Consider the following 22,348-nt stretch of genomic DNA (forward strand, 5'->3'; position numbering starts at 1 on the left):
TCTCCTCACCTCAAACTTCCTCAGCTCTTCCTTGGCAGTGACATAGGTAACATGGGCGGAGTTTGGCGAACTGACGGCCTGCTCAGCCAATCGCAGCCAAGCGTCCAGGTGAGCGTGTTCTTTCATAAACTCGTGCCAGAGGATCCACCTTCTCTCCAACCTGGATTGACGGAGAGATACAGAAACGGTCAAACAGACAGAAAGACACATAAACTCTGATGTGATTCTCTCTGAGTTGTGAAGTCAGACCTCAAAACCGCAGAGATGGAAGCAAACATGGAGGTTAAACACCAACGAGCCAAACCACATCCAGCTTTATAAAGAGCTGAAGTGAAGCTTTAACTAAAGTAAGAAAACCTCATTTACAATCACATCTGTAAAAACACAAAGTACTAAAAATCTTTGGAACATAACTCACTGAAAAGTATTTCGTTTGTCAGTTAAACTCAGCCGGTGATTAAGTTTTTAAAAAGTTTGTCCAGAGCATCTGTGGTCAGTTCAGTCGTCTCTGACCAACTGTTTTTACAGCAGAGACTAAAGCTACAAAGCTGAGTGATGGAGGGTATCATGGATGTTAGTTCTTGCTCTTTCTGGCTGGTCAATTTTCATGAAAGCTGTAGTTTTTTTTTTGTAAACAAACAAATTAATTGTTATTGAACTTTTCCAGAGTCCAGATTCTTATATCACAGTCCGTAGTAGACGATCATTTATCTTAAAATGTGAAACTCTTTCAGACCAAGATTGCACAGATTGTTACAGAAACTAGTGGAACAGAGGCTGAACAGGAAGTGAGGTCAGGACGTCCAATCATTTAAGTTCCCACTGACACTAATAAGTAAAAATCCAGCGTTGGAACAGAAGCTTTCTCAACAGTATGTCATGTGGCTCGCTTCGTATGTTTTATATATTCAAATTCATGTTTTTAGCAGCCTTTAATAAAACACCATTTTCCATAATTCCTAGATGTTTGTGGCCAAACGTCACGGCTCGACAGAGGTGGCAAGTCCATGAGCGAGTGGTCAGTTCAGACATCTCAAGACATCACAACTAGAAACCTGAAAAATGACCAACTGCAGTACTGCAACCCAAAAAACACTTTCGCCCAAGAACCGCCATCATAAAAACATTGACTGTAAAACTGTTGACAGGACGCCTCCAACTGCAAATTCGGTCAGTTGTAACTATTACTTTTAGTGTGAATCTTTAAACCAAACCACATTTAACATTCATCAAACTCTTGGAGTATGAGGGTATAAAGTTCCACTCACTGTCCACATCCCCGCAGGTCTCCATCTTGGCTCCAGCTGTCGTCCACTTGCTGCGTTTCCTCCCCGTTCGGCTCCGGCGGAGACGAAGTGAAAAGGAACGGAGACTCAGACAGATCCAGCAACAGCTCCATATCCATCACTGTCTCTCCGGTCACAGCATCACGTCCTTCAGTGGCGTGGATGGTGTCACCATGGTGATCCGAAGAGAGCGAGTCTACTTCAGGCATCCTCACATCGTGCCAGCATTACCTGTTGGGAAACAAAGAAGAGAGAATGAAACATAAACACCCTCCATTCAACTAAAAACAGAAATAAATCTATTCAGACATTGGTTAAAAGTTACGTCCCGTTTCATGGACGTCTTTAACAAATAACTCGACGGACTCAAAGATGAAGGATTCGTCAGTTGTTTCCAGACTTGGGTATAAATCTGCTTCTCTGAGATTTTGAATCGGCCTTTGTCAGCTTGTTCTGATGTTATTATGTCTTGAAAAGTAGACATTAAAAGGTTTTCCTTTGATTTTAAAATGACAACTTTCCAGGAATATATCAGTCTTTAAGCCTGGATTTCTATCCATAAATGATTATTATTATAAACACAGAAGTGTGAATAATTAATCATGAAATGGAACTCATCCTCATTGTCTGTTATTCTTTCTTATTTGTTAGATTATGGTTATAAGTTGGGTTATACTTCAGGAAAAAATAAAAATTATTCCTAAAAAAAAGGACACCATGCAAACATCATTTAATCCTGTTAACAGCCCAGTATTCCGAGGAATATCATCCATTTTGGATGATTCCCACATATCACAATTTATGTCCAGTGGACATTAAAAAAAAAAATAGTTCAGTATCAATGTTCCTGTGTGTTGGTTTTACAGCAGTTTTATATCCTCTGACCAGTTTTAATGTCTCAGCAGCTGTAGGAGCACATCTGACCATCTTTACATGATATATAAATGGTATTTGCTGCATGCGGGAAAATCTGTCACTATGCATTTCTTTGCACAAAAAAAACCAAAAAACAAACAAAATAAAAACCCCGACAGTGCATTTAAGGATTGTGTTAATGAAGACATCTAACTAACAATAAAATAGAAAAGAACCAGTGATATCTAAATTACAGTTTATCATAGAAAACACACACACACACACACACACACACACACACAGGGTTGTTGTTTATCCATGAGCGTCTCTGAGTCTTGACTGAGGTGGAGTCAGAGCTAGATAACGTAACACCGAGGCTCAGATTTACACGTATGAAGCGCAGGACGGATCTGAGCTGCAACTTTCATTCAGTTTTTGTTCACGCGTGTAATCAGCTGGTGATTTACAGACGCAGCAGCAGACGACAGTTGAGTCCTGGGACTGACGGCTGGGTGAGAGGAAACAATGTCTTTAAATTAAGCCAAAAATATTAAAATAGCACAGCCCATTCTGTATTTACTCACCTTTATTTCCCCCACTTTCTCTTTCTCTCAGTTCAAAAACTGAACTGATAAACTGTGTGCAGTCTTTATCAATAATTAATCCATAAAACTGTATCAATCAATAAAACAATAAAACAGACTTCTGACTTTGTCAGGCCGGAAAAACCCTAAATTTCTACAAACCCACATTTACAATCTTACAAAGTCCTCATTGAGATAGACTTACATCACTGGGAAACTTACATTTACATTTTTCATTTAGCAGAAGCTTTTATCCAAAGCGACGTACAGATGAGAGCTGATACAACACAAGCAGGGATCTAGTCAGGAGACAACAACAACAGTAAGCGCCATAAAGCTTCAGTTTGGACCCGATAGGATGTAGATGCCAACAGGCAGTGCAACAAGGAAATGATTAGAGTGCATAGAATATGATGCAATTCTATCTTAATCAGGTATTATAATAAAGAACAGCCAGTAAAATTAGACAGATTTTGACTAATATTAGTAAGATATTTTTCTCTTATCCTTTTAATTTACTTGGAGCCCCACAGAGACCCCTCAGGAGGCTGAGGTTAGACGTGTAGTCGTGATGCGGACGTATAAAGCTGCAAACATGTAAACTTTTCACTTCTCAAAAAACTCATCTTTTTAAAAAAGCCTTTAATTCATGCTAGCACACTGTTTTATTTCCAAAATGTCTTATTGGTTATTATTTTATTTGCCTCATTAAAGTCCTGAAACGTGTTTTTTGTCTTCATAGCTTTGTTTTGTGCCTTATAAATAAAGTTTATTACTATTTTTTTTCCCCGTCCTGTTCTGTTCTGTTCTGTTCTGTTCTGTTCTGTTCTGTTCTGCCCGACAACAGATTACTTCAGATACTCGGCTTTTAAGATGTGCAGATATGAGAAACAACAGACAGACAGACAGGTAAACAGACAGGTTCAGTTCCAGTTCAGATGACGACATTTACCACCTCGGTCTCATGAGATCAAACATTAATATGAACATCTGTTGAACACGTGGACACACACACACACACACACACACACACACACACACACTGCTGTTCTCCCCCAGTGAGCTGAAAGTGTGAATGGAGCTTCATTAGTAAGACACACAAACACATAAAGAGAGAGAATCTTTATCTGTTGATGAGTCACCAGCTGCCTGCAGCTCAAAGCTGAAATACGCACTGCTGCTACGCACACACACACACACACACACACACACACACACACACACACACAGCTATAGCTCAGTGACTGTAATGGATCTATTTTCATTCATTCAATTTCTACTTTTGTCTTTTAACTTCTGGCTTCTTGTCGCATTCAACAAATATTGAACAGTCTCAGTCCTGAGCAGAGACACCTGAAGGGAGTTTAAATTCTACATAAGTGAATACTTTACAGGTAGATAACAGTATTTGGACTATTTTAGACCAAATAAAAAGACATAAAGACTTCATTACTTCCTCACTAGAGCTTTATTGCTGGCAGTGTGCAGTTTATGACCGGTAAAAAGTGTGTATTTCTAACATTTTCAGATAAAATTGGAGGAGTAAGTGTTCCTTAAGCGGCTGAGAAATTCTACTTCTCAGGCTAAATAAACCGTTTAATAATACAAAGGATTAAGTGAAAAATGCATTGTCACAATCTGAAAACAGCTCATGTAGTTGTATTTGTGAGAATGAAGAGGCTCCAGTTCGTTTGTGTGGACTACCTTCTGGTTTTGTTAACGCGCATTAGGATTCAGCACTTTAGTTTTGTATTTTGTATCAGGTTTGGTTAATGGAAAGGGTTTGTTACCTTCCTGTTTGTGTCATGTTGTCAGGGAGTTGGCCTTGATACACATACGTTTGTCATTTTGTATCATGCTATCCCACATGATTTTTGCTCTGTCCTATCTCTGCTTACGCCACTATGTTCTTGTCTCCTTATTAGTCTTAATGATGCTTCTTCCGGTACCAAGGCTGCAGGTGGAATTCTGTGTCAGAGATTGGTGGGATATGTATTTTGTCTTCAGTATTGTGTATTTCAACTGTTTAGCTAAAAGGGACAAAGACTAGGTGGCTCACTGTGGAAGGCAAGTTTTAACTGTATTAACCTTGTTTTTAGTTCCAGAGTTCGTGGTGGAACCACGTCTTTATGGGGGGGGCTGTGTTTAGTTTCTTTTATCTTTAAGTTATGTACAATAAATCTATTTTTAGTTATAACTCATGTGTGGTCTCTCCCTTCCTTTGTTCAACTTTGAGCCGGGTTGTGACAGGAAGTACAGGAGGACACACAGTAGACCTCGTGTTACTTCGTGCATTGTCAGATTAACGGAGACTGAAAGTTCTTCAGACAGACAGTCAGAGACTCGTTGGATCTGATGGCCATCAGATCACAGATATGTTGGATTTTTCCAAACTCTGCATTGAAACTGGAACGTCAGTACAAGCAGACACATGGATGAAGAGAGCTCCATCATAAACAAAATATGTTATTATGACAGAAAAGACAAATGTTCAAATTCCCTCCAAAATCCTTACGAGGGGGCTTTGCTGTTCATGATCATGTAAATACTTGACATTCACCATTGTTGGAGCATTTCACTCAGCATGAGAACCAAATCAAGCTTCACATTTTGGTCATGATAACTGCTTTAGGTGGATTTTTTTTTTCCAAAATAATGGAGCCACATGCTTCAGTCTGATGCCTTTTTAGTGGCATATTGGTAATTTTTCCATTTTTCACTTTGCTGAAACTCTTGTTTTTAATGGTAGAGGTGCTTTATTTTGCATTTAAAAGGATTTGGCTGTTGATTTTCTATATTTTTCTTACTGCCAACAAACCTATGCAGAGCTAAACCAACAATGAACTGATCTATTAACGAGTGTGTGTATCTAAAGTCTGATATATCTTAATCCTCCGTTGTTGCCCAGAAACTTATTAAAAACACGTCAGTGAGTCACACCGCTGCACTGGGTCACATGTTCCTTCATTATGAAGAGTTTGGTCACGTTAGTTTGTTTAGAAACGGCTCCAAAGACTAATAACAGCATCATGTTTTCAGTCTCTGGCGAGTAGTTCTGTGTAATGCAGACGCTACTGAGCATGTGCGAGAACCTGGGTCTGTTTATAGCTTCACTAGCCTGTTGTGCTACATATCACAACCTCTGGACTTTACATTGTAAATGTTTTACTAAGTAACTTTTTAAGAACTTCTCTCTTACTTAAGAACTTCATAACAACCTAACAAACGTGCTTAAACTCTTCTGGATGAGGAGACATGTCATCCAGTGCAGCATTGTGGCTCACTGACGTGTTTTTAATAGTTTTTGGGCAACAACGGAGGTCTACAGCACAGAGGATTAAGATATATCAGGCTTTGGATACACACACACAATACTTGTTAGTAGATCAGTTCATTGTTTGGCTCTGCACATGAGATTTGTTGACAATAAGAGAAATACAGAAAATTGTCAGCCAAATCCTTTGATCCCTTTCAACAAGCAGAAAAATACTAAAATATTCAAAATCCTAAATGGTGAACAATGAGAGCCTTAAATTTGTACTGACGTTCAGGACCTGAATATATGCAAAGCCAAAAGCAGGTTTGTGTCTGGTACTTTTCCATGGCAGTGCAAGGTTTTGAATATGAGAGAGACTGGAATTAACACACACACACACACACACACACACACACACAGAAAACAGCTTCATTTGCATCAGCTGAATTAAAACAGGATTACAACTATTCAAACAGTCAAATATTAGAGAATTTCATTGTGATGTTCAAGAATGCAAAAAAAAAAAAAGCCTCCCGTTACTGCGGCAACACACAGTCTGAATACAGATGACACGGGTATTAGTTTGAATTACAGCTAAATTCTACAATCTTCAAGGATATTTGAGCAACTGCAAAACAGTCACTTGCTTTGTTGTTGTTTTAATGGAGAGGCATGCCGTCTGTAACACACACACACACACACACACACTCGGTCCATCTGTCTCTCTGACAGCCTCTAACCAAACACTTCACTCAAATCAGACAGACGGACGGACGGACGTGTCTGATACCTGACATTATTAATGACATCACTGATGATGTCACCACCAGCTGAGCCAGACTGACGCGGGAAAAGAAAAAAAAAAAAAAATCCCAGCGATCGTATTGGATGAACGAGCTGGCAGTGACGTCCGATTGGCTTCTGTAACGATTGATGCTTCGTCATCCAAGTATGATGTGTGTGTGTGTGTGTGTGTGTGTGTGTGTGTGTGTGTGTGTGTGTGTGTGTGTGTGTGTGTGTGTGTGTCAGGTCAGTCATTGACTTCTATGACTTTGATGCCTCCAAACAAACAGCAAGAGTCTTTAGAGTCTCTCCTCCTCCTCCTCCTCCTCGTCAACAGCCAAACAAACACCTGATTGGACGACGGGTTAGTAAAGTTGCTGTAAACAAACAAACTTCTATCAGCCTCCAGTTGTGCAGTTTATCTTTTGTTCTACTGGGTCACATCTGGAGGGAAACCTGCTGGAGTGCTTCATAACACAAAACAGGAAGAAGATGCCATTCAAACTCAGACAGAGCTGTAAACGGCTGAATCCAAACGTCCACCCTCCGGACTTATGGACTGAGCCCTCACGCCTTTCAGTCATGTGCACCGTGATGTGTTCCTCAGCATCACATCGAGTCTGCGAGGGCGCCGGGCCGTCAGGGATAAAGATGCGCTCTGAGATGGGACTTCAGACCTCAAGTGTTTTTCTGAACGGTTCTTAATGGTTTAATTTTGGCAACTTTAGCATGACGTGTGCAGGTCTGCTGCTTTACACAGTTCAGTTAGATTCTCCCATGAACAGCTAAACACTGTTTTAGTTTATATTCACATAAATCCTCAACTTTGCCTGTCTAGCATTCCCTCTTTTTGTTACTATACTTCCACCTGCAGCTCAACAGGGAAACACAAAGAGGGAATTTGATGCTAAAAAGACTGTAAATGTGTCAGATATCCACTTGATATGACTAACTCAGACTGCTGAAGCCTCATATAAGCTTCACATCAACTTTTAAATGACAAAACTGTGGATTTTGGCCTCCATCACTTAAATTGAAAGCATATTTGAAGGACCTTTTAATATCCAGTATGAACAGGAGGAATGATTACAGCGAGGAAAACCTCTTTCACTGCTCATACGGACACCTGACTGTTGTTTTAAGACTGACCCATCCTTGAATGTTGTTCTATTAAAAGATAAAACTGCACTTCAGCCTTTTAACTCTGAAAATTGTGTTTGTACTTTCATTTAAGTTTGAACTTTTCTAATTTTCTCTTTGCATTAATTCCACTTATTGCTGCAGGATGAATTTGGCACTAAAAACTAAAGTCCTCATATTACTGCATGTTCAACTGATAGAGTTATTTGAATTTTAAAAAAAAATTGTGACTCTAATGAATAAAAATCTCCAATCTATACAGCACCAAACATATTGTGCTCATAAAGAAAAACCCTGCAGGTCAGCGAGTGCAGTTTTGAAAATGCTGGAACGAAGCACTGAAATGCATCACTCCCTGAAGTTTCAGCGGCGAGAAAAAAAAAGGAGATGAATGACTCCTATTAGAGCGCAGCCGCTTTAGAGGGAAAGTGATATTCAGCTGAGGAGGTGATGAAGGTGAGAGGAAGTTAAGACTATTAGAACCAAGACTGATTAAAATAACGTCTGTGTCCTGAGACAAAGTTAATCATCGCCTCTGCTCCTCAGCCGAGGACACACACACACACACACACACACACACACACGAGCCTGAAACCTGAGCTTACATGGCCGCTGCGTGACCACATTAAGCGTCATTTTCTGTTGTACTGTACCGACGGTGTTAATCATCTCGTCCTCCCGCCGGGAACGACTTTGAGTTCGGAACGTGGATTAAAAGCACACAGGGATGGAAACGGTGGAGGCAGGCGGCCATTAGATGAAGTGATTCTGCAACCTGACACTAAACTCTTGACTGAATATATGAATGAAAAAAAATTGGGGGTTTTTTCCAGCACTATTAAGATCATATTCAGCAAAGGAGATGACAAGCTGGGAGAAAAGGAAATTGAGCAGGTATAAAATCTCCAAACAAAAGTAAATTGGCTTCAAAATAAGTTATTATTGATTTTTTTTTGTTCTTGGGAAACTTGGGAGCGACACAACAAGCTGTAAAAACACGTCACAGTATAAAGTTGAAATGCCAAACATATTACAAACAGTTGATTAACACGTATCCAGCAGACACAGAGCAACATTAGCATGAATTTGTTTCCGGCTGATGAATGAAAGGTCCAATATTCAATCACCTTTTAGCTCTGTTTTTGGTCTCCACCAACTCCTGAGAAAAATATCTGGTTCTTTAACTGCTGATGTTCCACTTCCTCCACCGGCTAGTCTCTAACTTTGCCTTTCTGCTGTTTGCTACTGGGCAGGAAGCTGAGAATGAACCCAAACAGTGAAGCTGAAAGATGCTAAAAAGGTTCTGTAGAGTTGAGGGAACCACAGAGTTGGTGCTAATTCTCTGTAGGTTTGAATCTATGAGCGATATCTTTCATTTTATTATTAGGGACCGAGCCCAAAAGGCATCTTTCATAGATGGCTTATGACACTATGCTGAAAAAAAGTTGTTAAAAACTTTGTAATAACTCAAACGGTTTGGATTTTATAAGCCCTGAAAGTGTCAGTGCCACATCATACCTTACAATGTAAACCAATGGGGAGGCATGAACTTTGTGTCAAACAGAGGCTTCTGATGTCTAAACTATATGTCTGACCACTTTCAAACCTGTATCAGTGGATTCGCCACGAAATTTCCTACTCAAATATGATTTTTAATGTTAGATTTGGCCAAAGTCATGGGATTTATGAGGAGATTTCACAAGAAGCGTACTCTAAAATCCTCCTCTCCAACTGCTCCTGGTGATGTCACTCCCTCAGTGCTGTGAAACATTCCGCAATACACACTCATTATAAAATCACAGGAGGAGCAAGAAAAGACTTTAAAACTCACACTCTAATATCTCAAAAACAATAAAAGATAGAAAAAACATGTAAATTCAAGATTTGTAGGTCAAAGTCTCATGACTCATTTAAAGTTCAAATGAAGTCTGTATCTAAAACTATGTGGAAGCAGTAAATGTTCAAAAAGGTGTGGGTTCACTCACACTCTCCATTCAAATATGAGTATTTTTCTGTGTCCAGCTGCAATTACTTATTGTCTCTACACACCTGACAGTACACATTTCACTCAAACTTTCAAAATAAAAGCACACCACACTTGTAAGAAATATCCCTCATTTTTAAATTTTCTTTTGCCACTCGGGGGCAACTGAAACAAGCAGTGAACACAATATTTACATATTTTCATTTTTTGAGTTGATACGGCGAACTTGTTTGCAACCATGGGCTTATTCACACATCTAGCAGATACGGAGCAACATTCATTCTCCTTTTAGCCTCCGTTTTGGTCTCCACCTCCTGAGATCTGGCTCTAACTCGTCTGTCCGCTGAGACTAAATCTTCTAATTGAGTTTGAGTTTATGAATATAAAGGACGTCATGCAGGACAGAACATCAGCAAGTCTGACCTCAGTTACAGCAGCACTGTCCTCAGAACCAGCTGGCCTGTCAGCATCACGGTGTCTTCATCAGGTTAATTAATGACAGAAATACCATCAAAACTATTGATCTGTTCAGAGGGCAATGTGGTTTTTAAAGTAGATTACATGAGAAGCATTGAGCATGTCCCTCCAGCACATTTTCCCCCATCCTCCTCCTCCTCCTCCTCCTCCTCCTCCATGTCCTCAGAGTCTGTCTATTGTCTCCTCCGGACAAAAGAAAGCAGGCAGCGAACAAACAGTCTTTCTGTCCTCCTCAGATAGAGAGAGAGAGGACAGACATAGAGAGAGGGAGGAAGGGAGGGAGGATACCTGAGCTCAACTATCTAATTATGTAGAGGAGTTAGAAAAGAGGAGGAAATGGAAAAAGGAGACAGTGAGAATATCTGGAGGGTGTATAGTTTACAAATCCTCCATAAAATAACTGCCAGAAGGGAAAAGAGAGTCACAGAGAACATTTTTATTACTGTTGACACACACTTGACTTTCCTGTACTCCAAACCCATTGGTTCCAACTGAAATACAGAGTTTAATTTAGAGCTGCAATGAAAACTGGCAACTATTTTGCCAATCGTTTAGTCGTTCTTTCAGTAAAAATATCAAATATTTGCTTCTCAAATGTGATTATATGAAGCGTCAGTGTGTCATACATGATAGTAAATTGAATATATTTAGATTTCAGACTGTTGATCAGACAAAACAAGACATCTGAAGACATTTTTCACCATTTACTGACATTTTATAGCCTAGACAATTGATCAATAATGAAAATAATCGTTAGTTGCAGCCATGAATACTTTCAGTAATTTCCTAAAACAGCTGGTCACTGTAGTTAGGAAATAGTGCATTTGTTGGGGACTATTTTCAACAGCGGATTAACCCGCATTTGTTGCTCTAGTGAGTATTTCTGGCAGCAGGATGGCATGTGTGTGACGGTAAAGAATGATGGCAATGAAGGAACATGGAGTTGGTTTTATATAAATATTCTCAAGAAGTCATGACATTACACAGAGCTCCAGTAAAGAAAAATACACAAAAGAGCTCCATATTTGTAGATTTATGACACTTTTAAATTCTCTCAATCTAATGTGGTTAATCTAAGTATGTGTCTCCTCCCTCCACACAAACTTTGAGTGGTGTTTTTAAATCAGTTGTTCTATTTATTCTGTATATTTTAACCCGTTTCAAATGCAGAAACTTGCTCCTCCTAAGAAGAAAAACCGACACAATAGGTCGTCATGTCAGTCGCTCAAAAACAAAATATAGTTACATTTGAGTGACAGATGCCATCTAGCAGCTGTAGTGCAGCTCAGATGACATTTAAACTTAACCCTGCGATTAGTATAGTTGCCATGACGACCAAAGGTGGCCTACCTTTAAGAAACTTTAACCCACACCAAGGTTTCTCTATCCTTAAAGTGATCATTGTAACCCGAACCGTGATCTTTCCCTGAACCTAACCAGACCTCAACCATACCATACCATACCAATCACACTATTAAACATCATTACTGCCGATAGAGGCGCCAGAGTAGAAAAAACGCTCCTATGTGTCGTTCTGGAGTCACATGATCAAATGCACATATTTAATCGTTTAATTTGGGAGGACTTCTTGAACTTTTTTCAGAGCAGAAGAAGCATTTTAGGAACTCAGGAGCCTCCAGAAGTGCCAAGGAAGTTCCTGCTAGTGACGCGCCAATACTGGTGTATCAAATCAAATTTTGGAGGAAGAGAAGAAGAAGCCGGTTCTGAAAAATAATTATTTGAAAAATACGTTAATCAGCTTTTTACACACACACACACACACACACACACACTCTGCCAAGTGTAAAAGTGTTATTCTGGGTTTATATTCAGGTACTTTATGCTTGAATTCATAATGAAACAAATGTGGATGGAAACATATTACCGTAAGTAGTATAATACATACAACCAGGGAATTCTTTAGACTTGTGTTTCTAATCCACAAAGAAAAACAGCGGCGATGTTTCTGAAGTGTAAAAAAGAAGAAAGTTAATACAGTCTGGAAGGAAAATAAAGGAAACTATTTCACAGTAAATGTAATATGATGCGTTCAGTTCCCTCTGTGTGTGAGAGAAGCAGAACAATGCAGTTCCAGTGAAATAAGAACCTGTTTGCTTCTCTGTGGGCTCAAATTAAAAAGAATACAAAAAGTTGTTCAAGGACACCGAGTGAGATTTGAGCTTTACTGCCTTTATTGTTTTAATGGCTGGAACAGTAAATCTGGATACGAGTATACTCTGAGTCTCACAGTACTGAAAACTTAAGAGCTTCAGGTTTATGCTGAATACCATTTCCTAACGTTAATTATAGCTGTTGATTTAGCTGCCATGAAATGTTTCTATCTTTCTTCTTCTTCTTTCAGTGCGACAGCTGCAGTCAGTGTGGATTCACAGCAGGAACGACGGATTCAAACAGAGAACCAGAGTCTGGACTATTCAGTCACTCCATTACTTCTTCTTACTGGTTTTAACAGACAACATCAACCCGATCCTGGCTTCTCTCCGTTGGCTCCCTGTTCGTTTTAGAATTGATTTTAAGATTTTACTGATCACTTTAAAAGCACGTCTTGGTCTGAAGCTCCAAGCTACATAACATAAGATATGTTGACCCCCGTATGAGCAGCCTTAGATCCTCAGGTGGGGCCTTCTGGCTGCTCCAAAGTCGAGGCTTAAATCTAAAAGGTGACCGTAGCTTTTTCCATCAGGACCCCTCGACTTTGGAACGATCTACCTGAGGAGATAAGGCTGCAGAATCAGTTACTTCTTTTAAATCACTTCTTAAAACCCATTTCTACAGACTTGCTTTTATGTAATGTTGTCTTTAGATCATCTTTCTTTTAAACTTTTTATCATCTCTTTGTCTTTCTTTGCCATCGGTCGCCATCTTTTTAAAAGGTCAGATCTGTTATTGTTTTCTGTTTCATGTCTTTGCTTTGCATTGTACTGCTTTTGCTTTGTCTGTCAAACTCTATTTTTAAAAAAGGTGCTATATAAATAAAGATATTAGTATTACTGTACTAATCTGAGCCTGATTTAGTCAGGAAGGAAGGTAAAACATTTCTAACTGGTGACCATGACACTAACTTATTATACAATTACTCAGGAGACTGTAGTTCTGAGTTTGAGAACATTGGTTCAACATTTAAATGAGTATTTATGAAGACAAAATATTGCCTGAAGCCAGAAATCTGAATCGCTTTGTTCAGATATTCAAATAAAGTCTGGTGTGACACTCGTTGACAGCGGTTTCCATGACTACGAAAAACAACCGAACCAATCAGAGCTTAAAAGCGGGATTAAGAGCGGGGACGTCACCCTCCAAACATTCACAAATATGGCGACAAGCATGGATGAGAAACTGTGTAGGTTGTTGTACGTCGACTTATAGACGTACAACCAGTCACTGCTGATTGGTCAGAGCAAAAATACCCCCCCCCTTCTACACACACAGAAGACAGCGAACATGAACACAACAGATTGAAGAGAAACAAAACGGACGTTCGGTCTGATTGTTGAAGCTGAGAATAAACCAAGCTGCCACGGTTCGAGGCTTTGTTTACAGTTATTATGCTCCATTCTTAAAAAATGAATGAGGCAATGATGTGTTCATTTAAAAAAGCTTTAATAGAGCATGTAGACTGACTCTGAGGAACAAACAAACACGCTCTTCATCGCTTTATAAATCACAATAATTAGATTTGCCCTGAGGAAGTTCTTAGTGCGAGCCAGTGGATTTATGCCAGCTGTGAGCTGTATGTAAAGACTATCGTGGCCTTAAAATAACCACCACATACTTTCTGCTTCACTTTCTATTTTTGAGAAACATTTAAACCCCCTTAAGTATTCTTCTTAAAACATCACAACAGAACGAAAACAGCAGTCTAACAGTTTTCAGTCTTGATTTAAAAAAAGCACACCAGACAAGACAGTTAGGACTTTATAATTCCATGCTCAGTGATTATGTCAAGTTTGGTTTCAGGCTAAACGGGACTGAAATTTCTAAAAAGGTGTCAGAAGAGCCTTTTTTTTTTTTTTTTTTTTTTTTACTGCAAAGATCTTAATCTCATGACCCAAATACGTTAACGTTTCTCTGGAGATTTGAATGTTAAATTAACTAAGCTGGAAGTGGTGTCACGAGGCAGCAGAGTGCAGTGAATTATATGGACTGAAAGAGGGAAAGTGTTCGGGATAAAAGCAGAGAGGATAAACGGAGAGAAGAAGAGGACGCCGACTTAAAAACCAGACAGCGGAGGAGAGAGAGAGAGAGAGAGAGAGAGCGTGACGACACATTTGAGACTCTGATAAGGAGATTTCAGTCTGAAGACTAAATTAATGTAAATGGCTTTAACTACATCTGACATTAACAGGTGTTGTTTTTATTGCCGTGTTATCTCCAACTCTTTGGTTTAAAAGATTTCTTCATAATCATTACAAAAAAATCATAAAAAGCACATTTGTTTTCCTAAATACTAAACTAAACGAGTTAAACTAAATTCTCCTACGTCAAACCTAAACATTATATTTCTATTAAATATACAACTTAATGAAGATTCACCAAGAAAACTGCTGCCTGTGTGCACCGACAGAGGAGACTGTGGGTGAATTATCTCCAAGGGATGAATAAAGTTGTTGATAAAAGTGCTAAAGAAAATATATATATATATATACACATGTTTCACTGAAGAGAAATATCATTTTAATCAGTTTTCTTTTATGTGAAACAAACGACCCAAGAGGAAAATCTGCTGCGCTGAGGCACAAAGCAAAAATTTAATTTAAACCAAACCCTGACCACAGAGCTGGAGCAGAGGCTTTGTTTGGACTGGTTTGATTACATGGACCCGTTTTACAATAGAAGCCACACTGGGCTTAGTTTGGCCCTGCAAAACCAGGATAGCCTGATTCGTAGCAAGGCTCCCTCTTACTGGAGAAGCCAAGCTAGTGTCGTTTGGCCCCATTTCAGAGTCAAGGCCTCCGTTGGCTCCGTTATACAACTGAAACCAGACTAAAGCTCTCGGTCTCCGGGGCAGCTTGCTCACTGGGAGCCATGCTGGGCCTGTTTGGCCTCATTTGGCTCTTGAGTGGAAACCAGGATAGTCCTGTTTCACCCTAAGTGATGATGAGCTGTGTGGGTAAACCACACTGGCCCTGTAACAAAAACCAGGCCCCTTGCAAGGGAGAAGCAGGTCAGCGGCACTGTTTGGCTCTTCAGTAAAGCAGTCCAGCAAACAAGTGTGATGGAAAAGGTGACAATTCAGAAATCTTCAGGTGTGGTGGAGCGCTGACACCCCCCCCCCCCCACCAACAAATCTTCACACCCACACAAATCAAGGAAGGAGCTATACTTTTCATTCATTGCATTTTGCAGAAAGATAAAGAGTCTGCCGCTACGAGAACGACATCGCTCTCCTCCAAAAACACAATCCCATCATTCATCTCAATGAGGCCAAGCAGAAAACTCCTTCGCCACAACATACTGCACCGAGGCTGCAACATGCTTTCTAAGCTGCATGCAGGTGAACGTGTGCACAGTTTGCATAGTTTCCTTTATATATGTACACATTTCGAGTTAATGTTTGCATAGTTTTTCCCGCTTTGAATATGCATCCCAACAGAAGTGAGATCATCCATTCAGCACTGTAGGTCTGCACGCTGTGTCGTTGAGCTGTTGGGAGGTTTGCATGTGACCTACAGCTACCTGCGTTGACCCACAGAGACGTTTACATGACACATTTATCATAGTTCAAACTTTGGACAATCAAATATGTGTAATCACATAGAAAAATCCTGTCTAAACTGGACTTCCTGAGTCATATCTCATCTTCTCACCCGTACATGATGCAACTCCTTCTGAACATAGTGCCTTTTCAGTCTAAACGTGACCTTCAACCTTGTAAAAGAAACCAAGCTGACCCTTTCTGGCCTCGATTGACCCTGTCTGGTCCTGCACTGGAGGCGGCGGGCTGAGTGTCAGTGTATTTCTTTGCAGACTTTCTGCGTTTAACACAGCAGCCATAAAGCTGAAGGAAGCAAGGTGTTTAATGGTGTAATAACATTACGTGTTGTTATGGCCATCGGAGGAGACATTAGCCTGCAGATGTTAGCTAGTTAAGAATCAACCCGTCCTGCCACCTCAGAGGGTGGAGCCTGAGGACATGATGAAGCCACTAGCAACAGTAATAAAAAATACATTACCACCTTCAAAACACTCCCATCAACTCAGAACCTGTTCTGTTTCCTCAAAAAGGCAACTTGTTTATTGCTCTTCTTCTTTTCACCTTCTCTCTCACTACAAACTCTTTATGTCTCCTTCCTCTTCCTCTCACTTCATCACTATTTATTATTACATCTTTGAGCAGATTCAAGTATTTTCCTCCAAACTGTGTAAGAAGATGAACAGTCACAGCAGTTATTAGCAACATAAATCTCAACAAAATAGTGTTTGAACACTGTCAGAATCTACTCAGTCTAGTTGTCACTGGTCACAATTTGAAGCAGTCAAATGAGAAGTGACGTTCAAAACAATGAGAACTTTTTTTTGAACGTTCATTGTTGTATTGTCAGGTGGGAACTGGGTCAAACTGATCTCTCAACATAATTCAGCCTCTCAGGTAACACTAAACATCCACCACAGGTCAGGTCACAGGCTGTAGTGAAACTGTAGCTACAGTTATGTGATACGTGACACGGTCACAATGTGAAAGCTGCAGGTTGGTTCGCCTGAGCTCAGTGACATCATTAAGCTAAACCACTGACACAAGACTCCTCTACAATATTAGATAGAAACACAGGACCACACTCAACCTCCACAAAGTAGTTGCCACACAGATAACCTGTTGCGTTGTGTGAAAACCCAAAACTTTCTCTCTAGAATTTCATTTTGTTCCTCACAAGACATGAGGAAGAAATCTGAGGGTATCAAGTATAATTTAAGAGACTCGTTTGTAAAAAGTTTTCCCTTCAACACTTCCTGTGCAATGCACCAGACAGTGCTGTGGTTAAAAAAAGAAATAAACTCACACATGTCACTCATATTCACAGCAAATAAACATATCAATCATCACTGATTTGAAAAGCTCAGACGGTTTGAGCTCCTGTTAACAACAAACATCTCAACACATGTTGGATGGATTGTCAAGAAATTTGGAACTGATATTCATGGTGCCCAGAAGAGGAACCGTAATGACTTTGGTGATCCTGAATTTTTCTTGTACCACAAGCAGGTTGACATTTGTGGTTTTGAGTCAAATGTCTCAACAACCACTGGATGGGTTGTCAACTGGGACATCTGGCCTCACAGACACGACCACAAGTAACAAACTTTGGTGTCATTTTAGAGTCTGATTCATTGACCAAAACTGCCTTTTATCATTTGCACAATATAACAAGAGTGAGACCTCTGCTGAACCAGCAAGATGCTGAAAAGCTTGTTCATGCTTTACTTTTTAGTCGTCTTGATTATCGCAGTGCATTATATACTGGCCGACCAAAAGCAGTCATTGCAAAACTGCAGACCAAACTACAGACGCTGCTGCCAGGATTTTAACAAACACTAAAATGAGAGATCATATAACTCCTCTTTTACACAACCTACACTGGCTCCTTGTATCTTTTAGAACTGATTTTAAAGTCTTTCTCTTAGTTTTTAAAGGCATTAAATGGCCTCACCCCCTTTTATATCACCGACTCTCAATCGTTTTATGATCCTCCACAAACCCTAAGATCCTTTAACTGTTCCCAAGGTCGCCACAAAAAACCTTTGAGGATGCTGCTTTTAGTCACAAAGCCCCAAAAATATGCAACACTCCGCCTTTAAATATTAGAGTTGCTGACTCAGTGGACAGTTTTAAATGACAACTCAAAACATATCTTTTTAATATAGAGTATGATTTTCTCGATTTTTTTTTTATATGCACTGTCTTCTCTTTCTCTCCAAAGCAAGTGTAAATTCTATTTTATAAATAATAACTCATTTTCTCCCTTCCTCCTTTTATAAAGCACTTTGAGCTTTATTCTGTGCATGAAAGGTGCGATATAAATAAAGTTAATTCATTTATTTATACATGTTCCCCTCAGGATGAATCGTAAAAACTTTGGTGATCCTCTGACTTAATGTAGCACATCATCATCATTTCTTAAGATCTCAAGGACATTTTCAAACCTTGTCTGGTCTGAATCAAGTGAGAACATTCACTCTGCTCATTGGTTGGATGTGTCTGAGGCGGGAGCAACAACATAAACACAGGAAGAAGGTCCTGAAGAAGGTCGTCTGGCCACATACAACGTTCTTCGATGTGCTAGTCCAGGTCGAACCTTAATTAATTCTCCGGCCAGCTGGTAGCAACTGTTGATTTAGCCCATCCGCATCCCAGCATGCAAAGCGCACCTGGCTACGGGAGCCATTTAGCTCAAACTTGCAGAGTACCCGTAGTTGGGTCGTATCGAGGTCAGATCACGTTCCCACAACAAACCAACCGCTCCACAGTTTGTTTGTTTCACACCTGAGTACAACTGCTACGTTCAGATCTGCCCAAATAAATCACACTGAGGGTGAAAACCAAGCAGGGTCCGATTCAACCGGACTAAAAAGTGTAGATCTGAAAAAATGCCTTAAGATCAAATACCTGCAAAACTAATAACACACCCATCAGCCTCAGTTGTGTCTTAGCAAGCCAATATTTGAATGCTAATACACCCAATCATGGCTGCAACTAATGATTATTTTCATTATCGATTCATTGTTTAAATTGTACATGTCAGAAAACTGTGAAAAATGCAGATCACAAGAGCCAAAAACCCAAAGACTGTCTGTTGTTTTTGTTTGATAAATGACTTAACTAATAGATTACCTGTGTTATTGTCAATTAATATTCTGTCGATTGATTGAATTGAGTGATTCAGCGCTAAATTCAAGTCAAAGTTGGTGACAGTTGAAAGCTCGCACTGCATTTCAGATGCAAATGTTACAAGCAACAACACTTCTACTGATTGATCCCAGAAACTTTTGCAGCATTGTGGTGGAAGACAAAGCTGCGAACATGTGAAGAGTGCTGCACGTTCTTGATGTTTGATCAGAACTAACCGCAGGGATCAAAGTTTTTGTTTTTGGATCCACCAGAGACCAGAACCTGAGAGACGACATGAACTCACAGACACACGACGGCATGTTTAATCATTACTGGAGTTCAGGCGTGGCAGAGGATCAGTCTGCTGTCAGACGCCCAAAACAGGTCTGAGAGTTGTTCTACTGCTACTGGGCAGAGAAGCTACTTCAGCATGAGTAGCTTCATATCACGGCAATCATATATATCATGATAAATTCAATTTTCTGGAAATTAATTTGAGATAATGTCCGTTTTTGTCAAATATAGTGAATCAAATACCTATAAATTCAAAGTTATTCATCACATTGACGCACAAATGTGTGACAATAAAGCAGCCCTGCTTGCCCACAATGGTCTCATACACCTGGAAATAATGGAGGTGGATGTCTGAAGGGAAAGGGTTAAGAACAACTTCTCCCCATCCACAGATCTGTATCAACTGGCTTATCAAACCTCTAACCATAAAGGTGGATCAATAAGATTTCAACCTATATCTTATTTCAATGCCTCAATCGATCAAACTATCATTGCTGTCAGCTGAAAAACATGTATGGCCATGTTTGGTGATCTCTGGCTCATCAAACTGTTCAAACCCTGCTAGTTTCTCAGAGGTTCACATTTTGTTTCTGTATTTATATCTATTGAACATACACTGATCAAACATATCAATCAGTTACTTATTTAACATCTATAACTTTCTGCTGAAATGTGATTAATATATTTTAAAAAGTATTTAAAATATGAACTGAGTTTGGTTCCCTCCCTGACTGCACCAGACAAACACGCGTGACTGTCACATATTGTCACCATGGCAACATAGGCGCACACATGCACGCACGCACGCACGCACACCTGCAGTATAAATTCATACCCGTAGGCACGAAGGACACGGATACAGTGACAGCCCTGTGTCAATGACTCTCCCTCTTTCACGCGCACGTACACAGGTAGCCTACAAAAAAACCGGTTCTTCAACTGCACAGTGTAAATTATCACCCTTAAAGTCTCACATTAGGATACATGTTTCCTGAAAAACAACATGTGCTTAAAATGACAACAACAACAAGGCAGTTTCGGGTTTAAGTGACATTTGAAACTTAAGTTTTGAGGCGGAGTAAAAAGCTCAGATAACTCATCATAGCCTCATAAACCGGAGAACTGAATGACATTGTGTAGAAACTGTGAGCAGAGAAGTTAGAGGGAAAGTAAACCAGGTCTAATTAACACCTGGATGATGATTAACTTACCCGCTGATGGATGAGCTCATCTCGGGAAACGTGACAAAGTAAAACGCTTCCGACTTTGTGAAAAAAAATATGAATCAAGCACTCAAAAATACTTCCGGTGATTGAGGTGAAGCTCCGGCTTGTGATCCTCTGATAACCGCTGGTTCATTAAGCTCATCTGCACAGGTGAACTGTGTTCAATCTGCAGCAGAAAATAACTATGTAGCAACTGAACAGCAACAGGTAACCCGAGACTACCTGCTGCAGGTAGTTTATAGGCCACGCCCCCTCCGAACCTGCCCCCGCACACACACACACACACACACACCTGCAGCTGTTCACCTGCATCACGCGACAGTTTTCTTCTTCTTTGAGGTTTATTGGCGCTTAGAAAACAACGAATTGGCGCATTAGAGCCACTAACCGGTGTGGAGTGTAGATCTGACTGTCTAGTATTTACAATATTCATAAAAAACTCATCTTCTCAATCATATTAGTTAGTCTAAGATACTGAAACACTCATTACTTGAGTTGTTTTGTAGAATCTCTATTAGATCAAAATGTATTTTTATCTTTCTGAGGTTTTGAATCCTTTCTGCTTCACAGTTTTCACATCCACCTGTGTTATGTTTACCTGTTTTGAATGATGTACTGTTTAGTCCAATGTGTCCAAACCTCTTGATATTACTGTCTCATCTCTCTCACTTTCCTTTAAACTCTGTAAACCATCGTCCTTCCCTTCAGTCTCCGCTTAATAACGCTCTCCATTTCTGTCTTGCTGAAGCTAACTGCCAAATCAATGTGATTATTTTTTTTGTGGCCTCCTTTGCAACCTTATTATGTGCTGCTACCCATAAAAACATTACTGTAAGACCCATCGTTTGAATTCTGTATAATTTGTTGTACTTCTATCAAAATGTCTGTTCTGCTGTCTGAATGACTACGCTGTAAACTGGCTGGTGATGAGTTTGAATCAGAACAAATGATGCTCTCACTGGTCTTGTATCCTCTATCCACAGCACTGCTAACAAGCATTTCTCCTGTGTAAACTGATAATTCTTCATTGATTCTTTTTTCCCTACTTTGAGATCAAACTCTAGAACAATAAATGCTGCTCCTACTTTATTAACTAAACTCTTTGATGCATCTGTGTAGATCTGGACATAACAAAGAGGACACTCACATCCTTAAAAGACTTTTATCCCACTTAACTTATTTATTTTGTTGATTCCAGTCATGCAAACTGTTTGAACTTCCATTGGAACATGTCAAGGCTTTGGAGAACTGGAGCAGATTTTTGAATGGGATGCGGTCCGACTGGCCTACTTTATATTGGTCATCAAACCATAAACAAATAAAACTCCACCATCCATCTCAGTACTGTAAACATGTTGACCGAGATCGTTCACGAATTTTCAAGTCTCTCTTAGGCAGTCAGGTGTCCATATGAACATTGAAAGAGGTTCATATGTTCATACTGGATATTAAAAGATCCTTCAAATGTGCTTTCAATGTAAGGGATGGAGGCCAAAATCCACAGTGTGTCCACACAGTCATTTAAAAGTTGATGTGAAGCTTATATGAGGCTTCAGCAGTCATATCAAGTGGATATCTGCCCGATCTCGGAACCCATCGGCTATCTGTCTATTGACGA

The 22,348-nt window shown here is 39.8% G+C and overlaps 1 protein-coding gene across 1 annotated transcript in view; it reads right to left on the bottom strand.

Annotated features, from left to right (window-relative positions):
- si:ch211-137a8.2 (uncharacterized protein LOC777613 homolog) overlaps positions 1-20,975 on the bottom strand; it is a 39,720-nt gene extending 18,745 nt beyond the window's left edge. The window contains exons 1-3 of the mRNA XM_067595510.1: positions 20,716-20,975; positions 1,269-1,517; positions 10-160 (exon numbers count right to left, since the gene is read on the bottom strand). Coding sequence (XP_067451611.1) covers positions 10-160; positions 1,269-1,495 — 378 coding nt within the window. The 5' untranslated portion in view covers positions 1,496-1,517; positions 20,716-20,975. The remainder of the gene's footprint in view (positions 1-9; positions 161-1,268; positions 1,518-20,715) is intronic.
- Positions 20,976-22,348: the final 1,373 nt, after the last annotated feature.

Source organism: Thunnus thynnus, chromosome 7, assembly GCF_963924715.1.
Source record: "Thunnus thynnus chromosome 7, fThuThy2.1, whole genome shotgun sequence".
Classification (NCBI taxonomy): domain Eukaryota; kingdom Metazoa; phylum Chordata; class Actinopteri; order Scombriformes; family Scombridae; genus Thunnus; species Thunnus thynnus.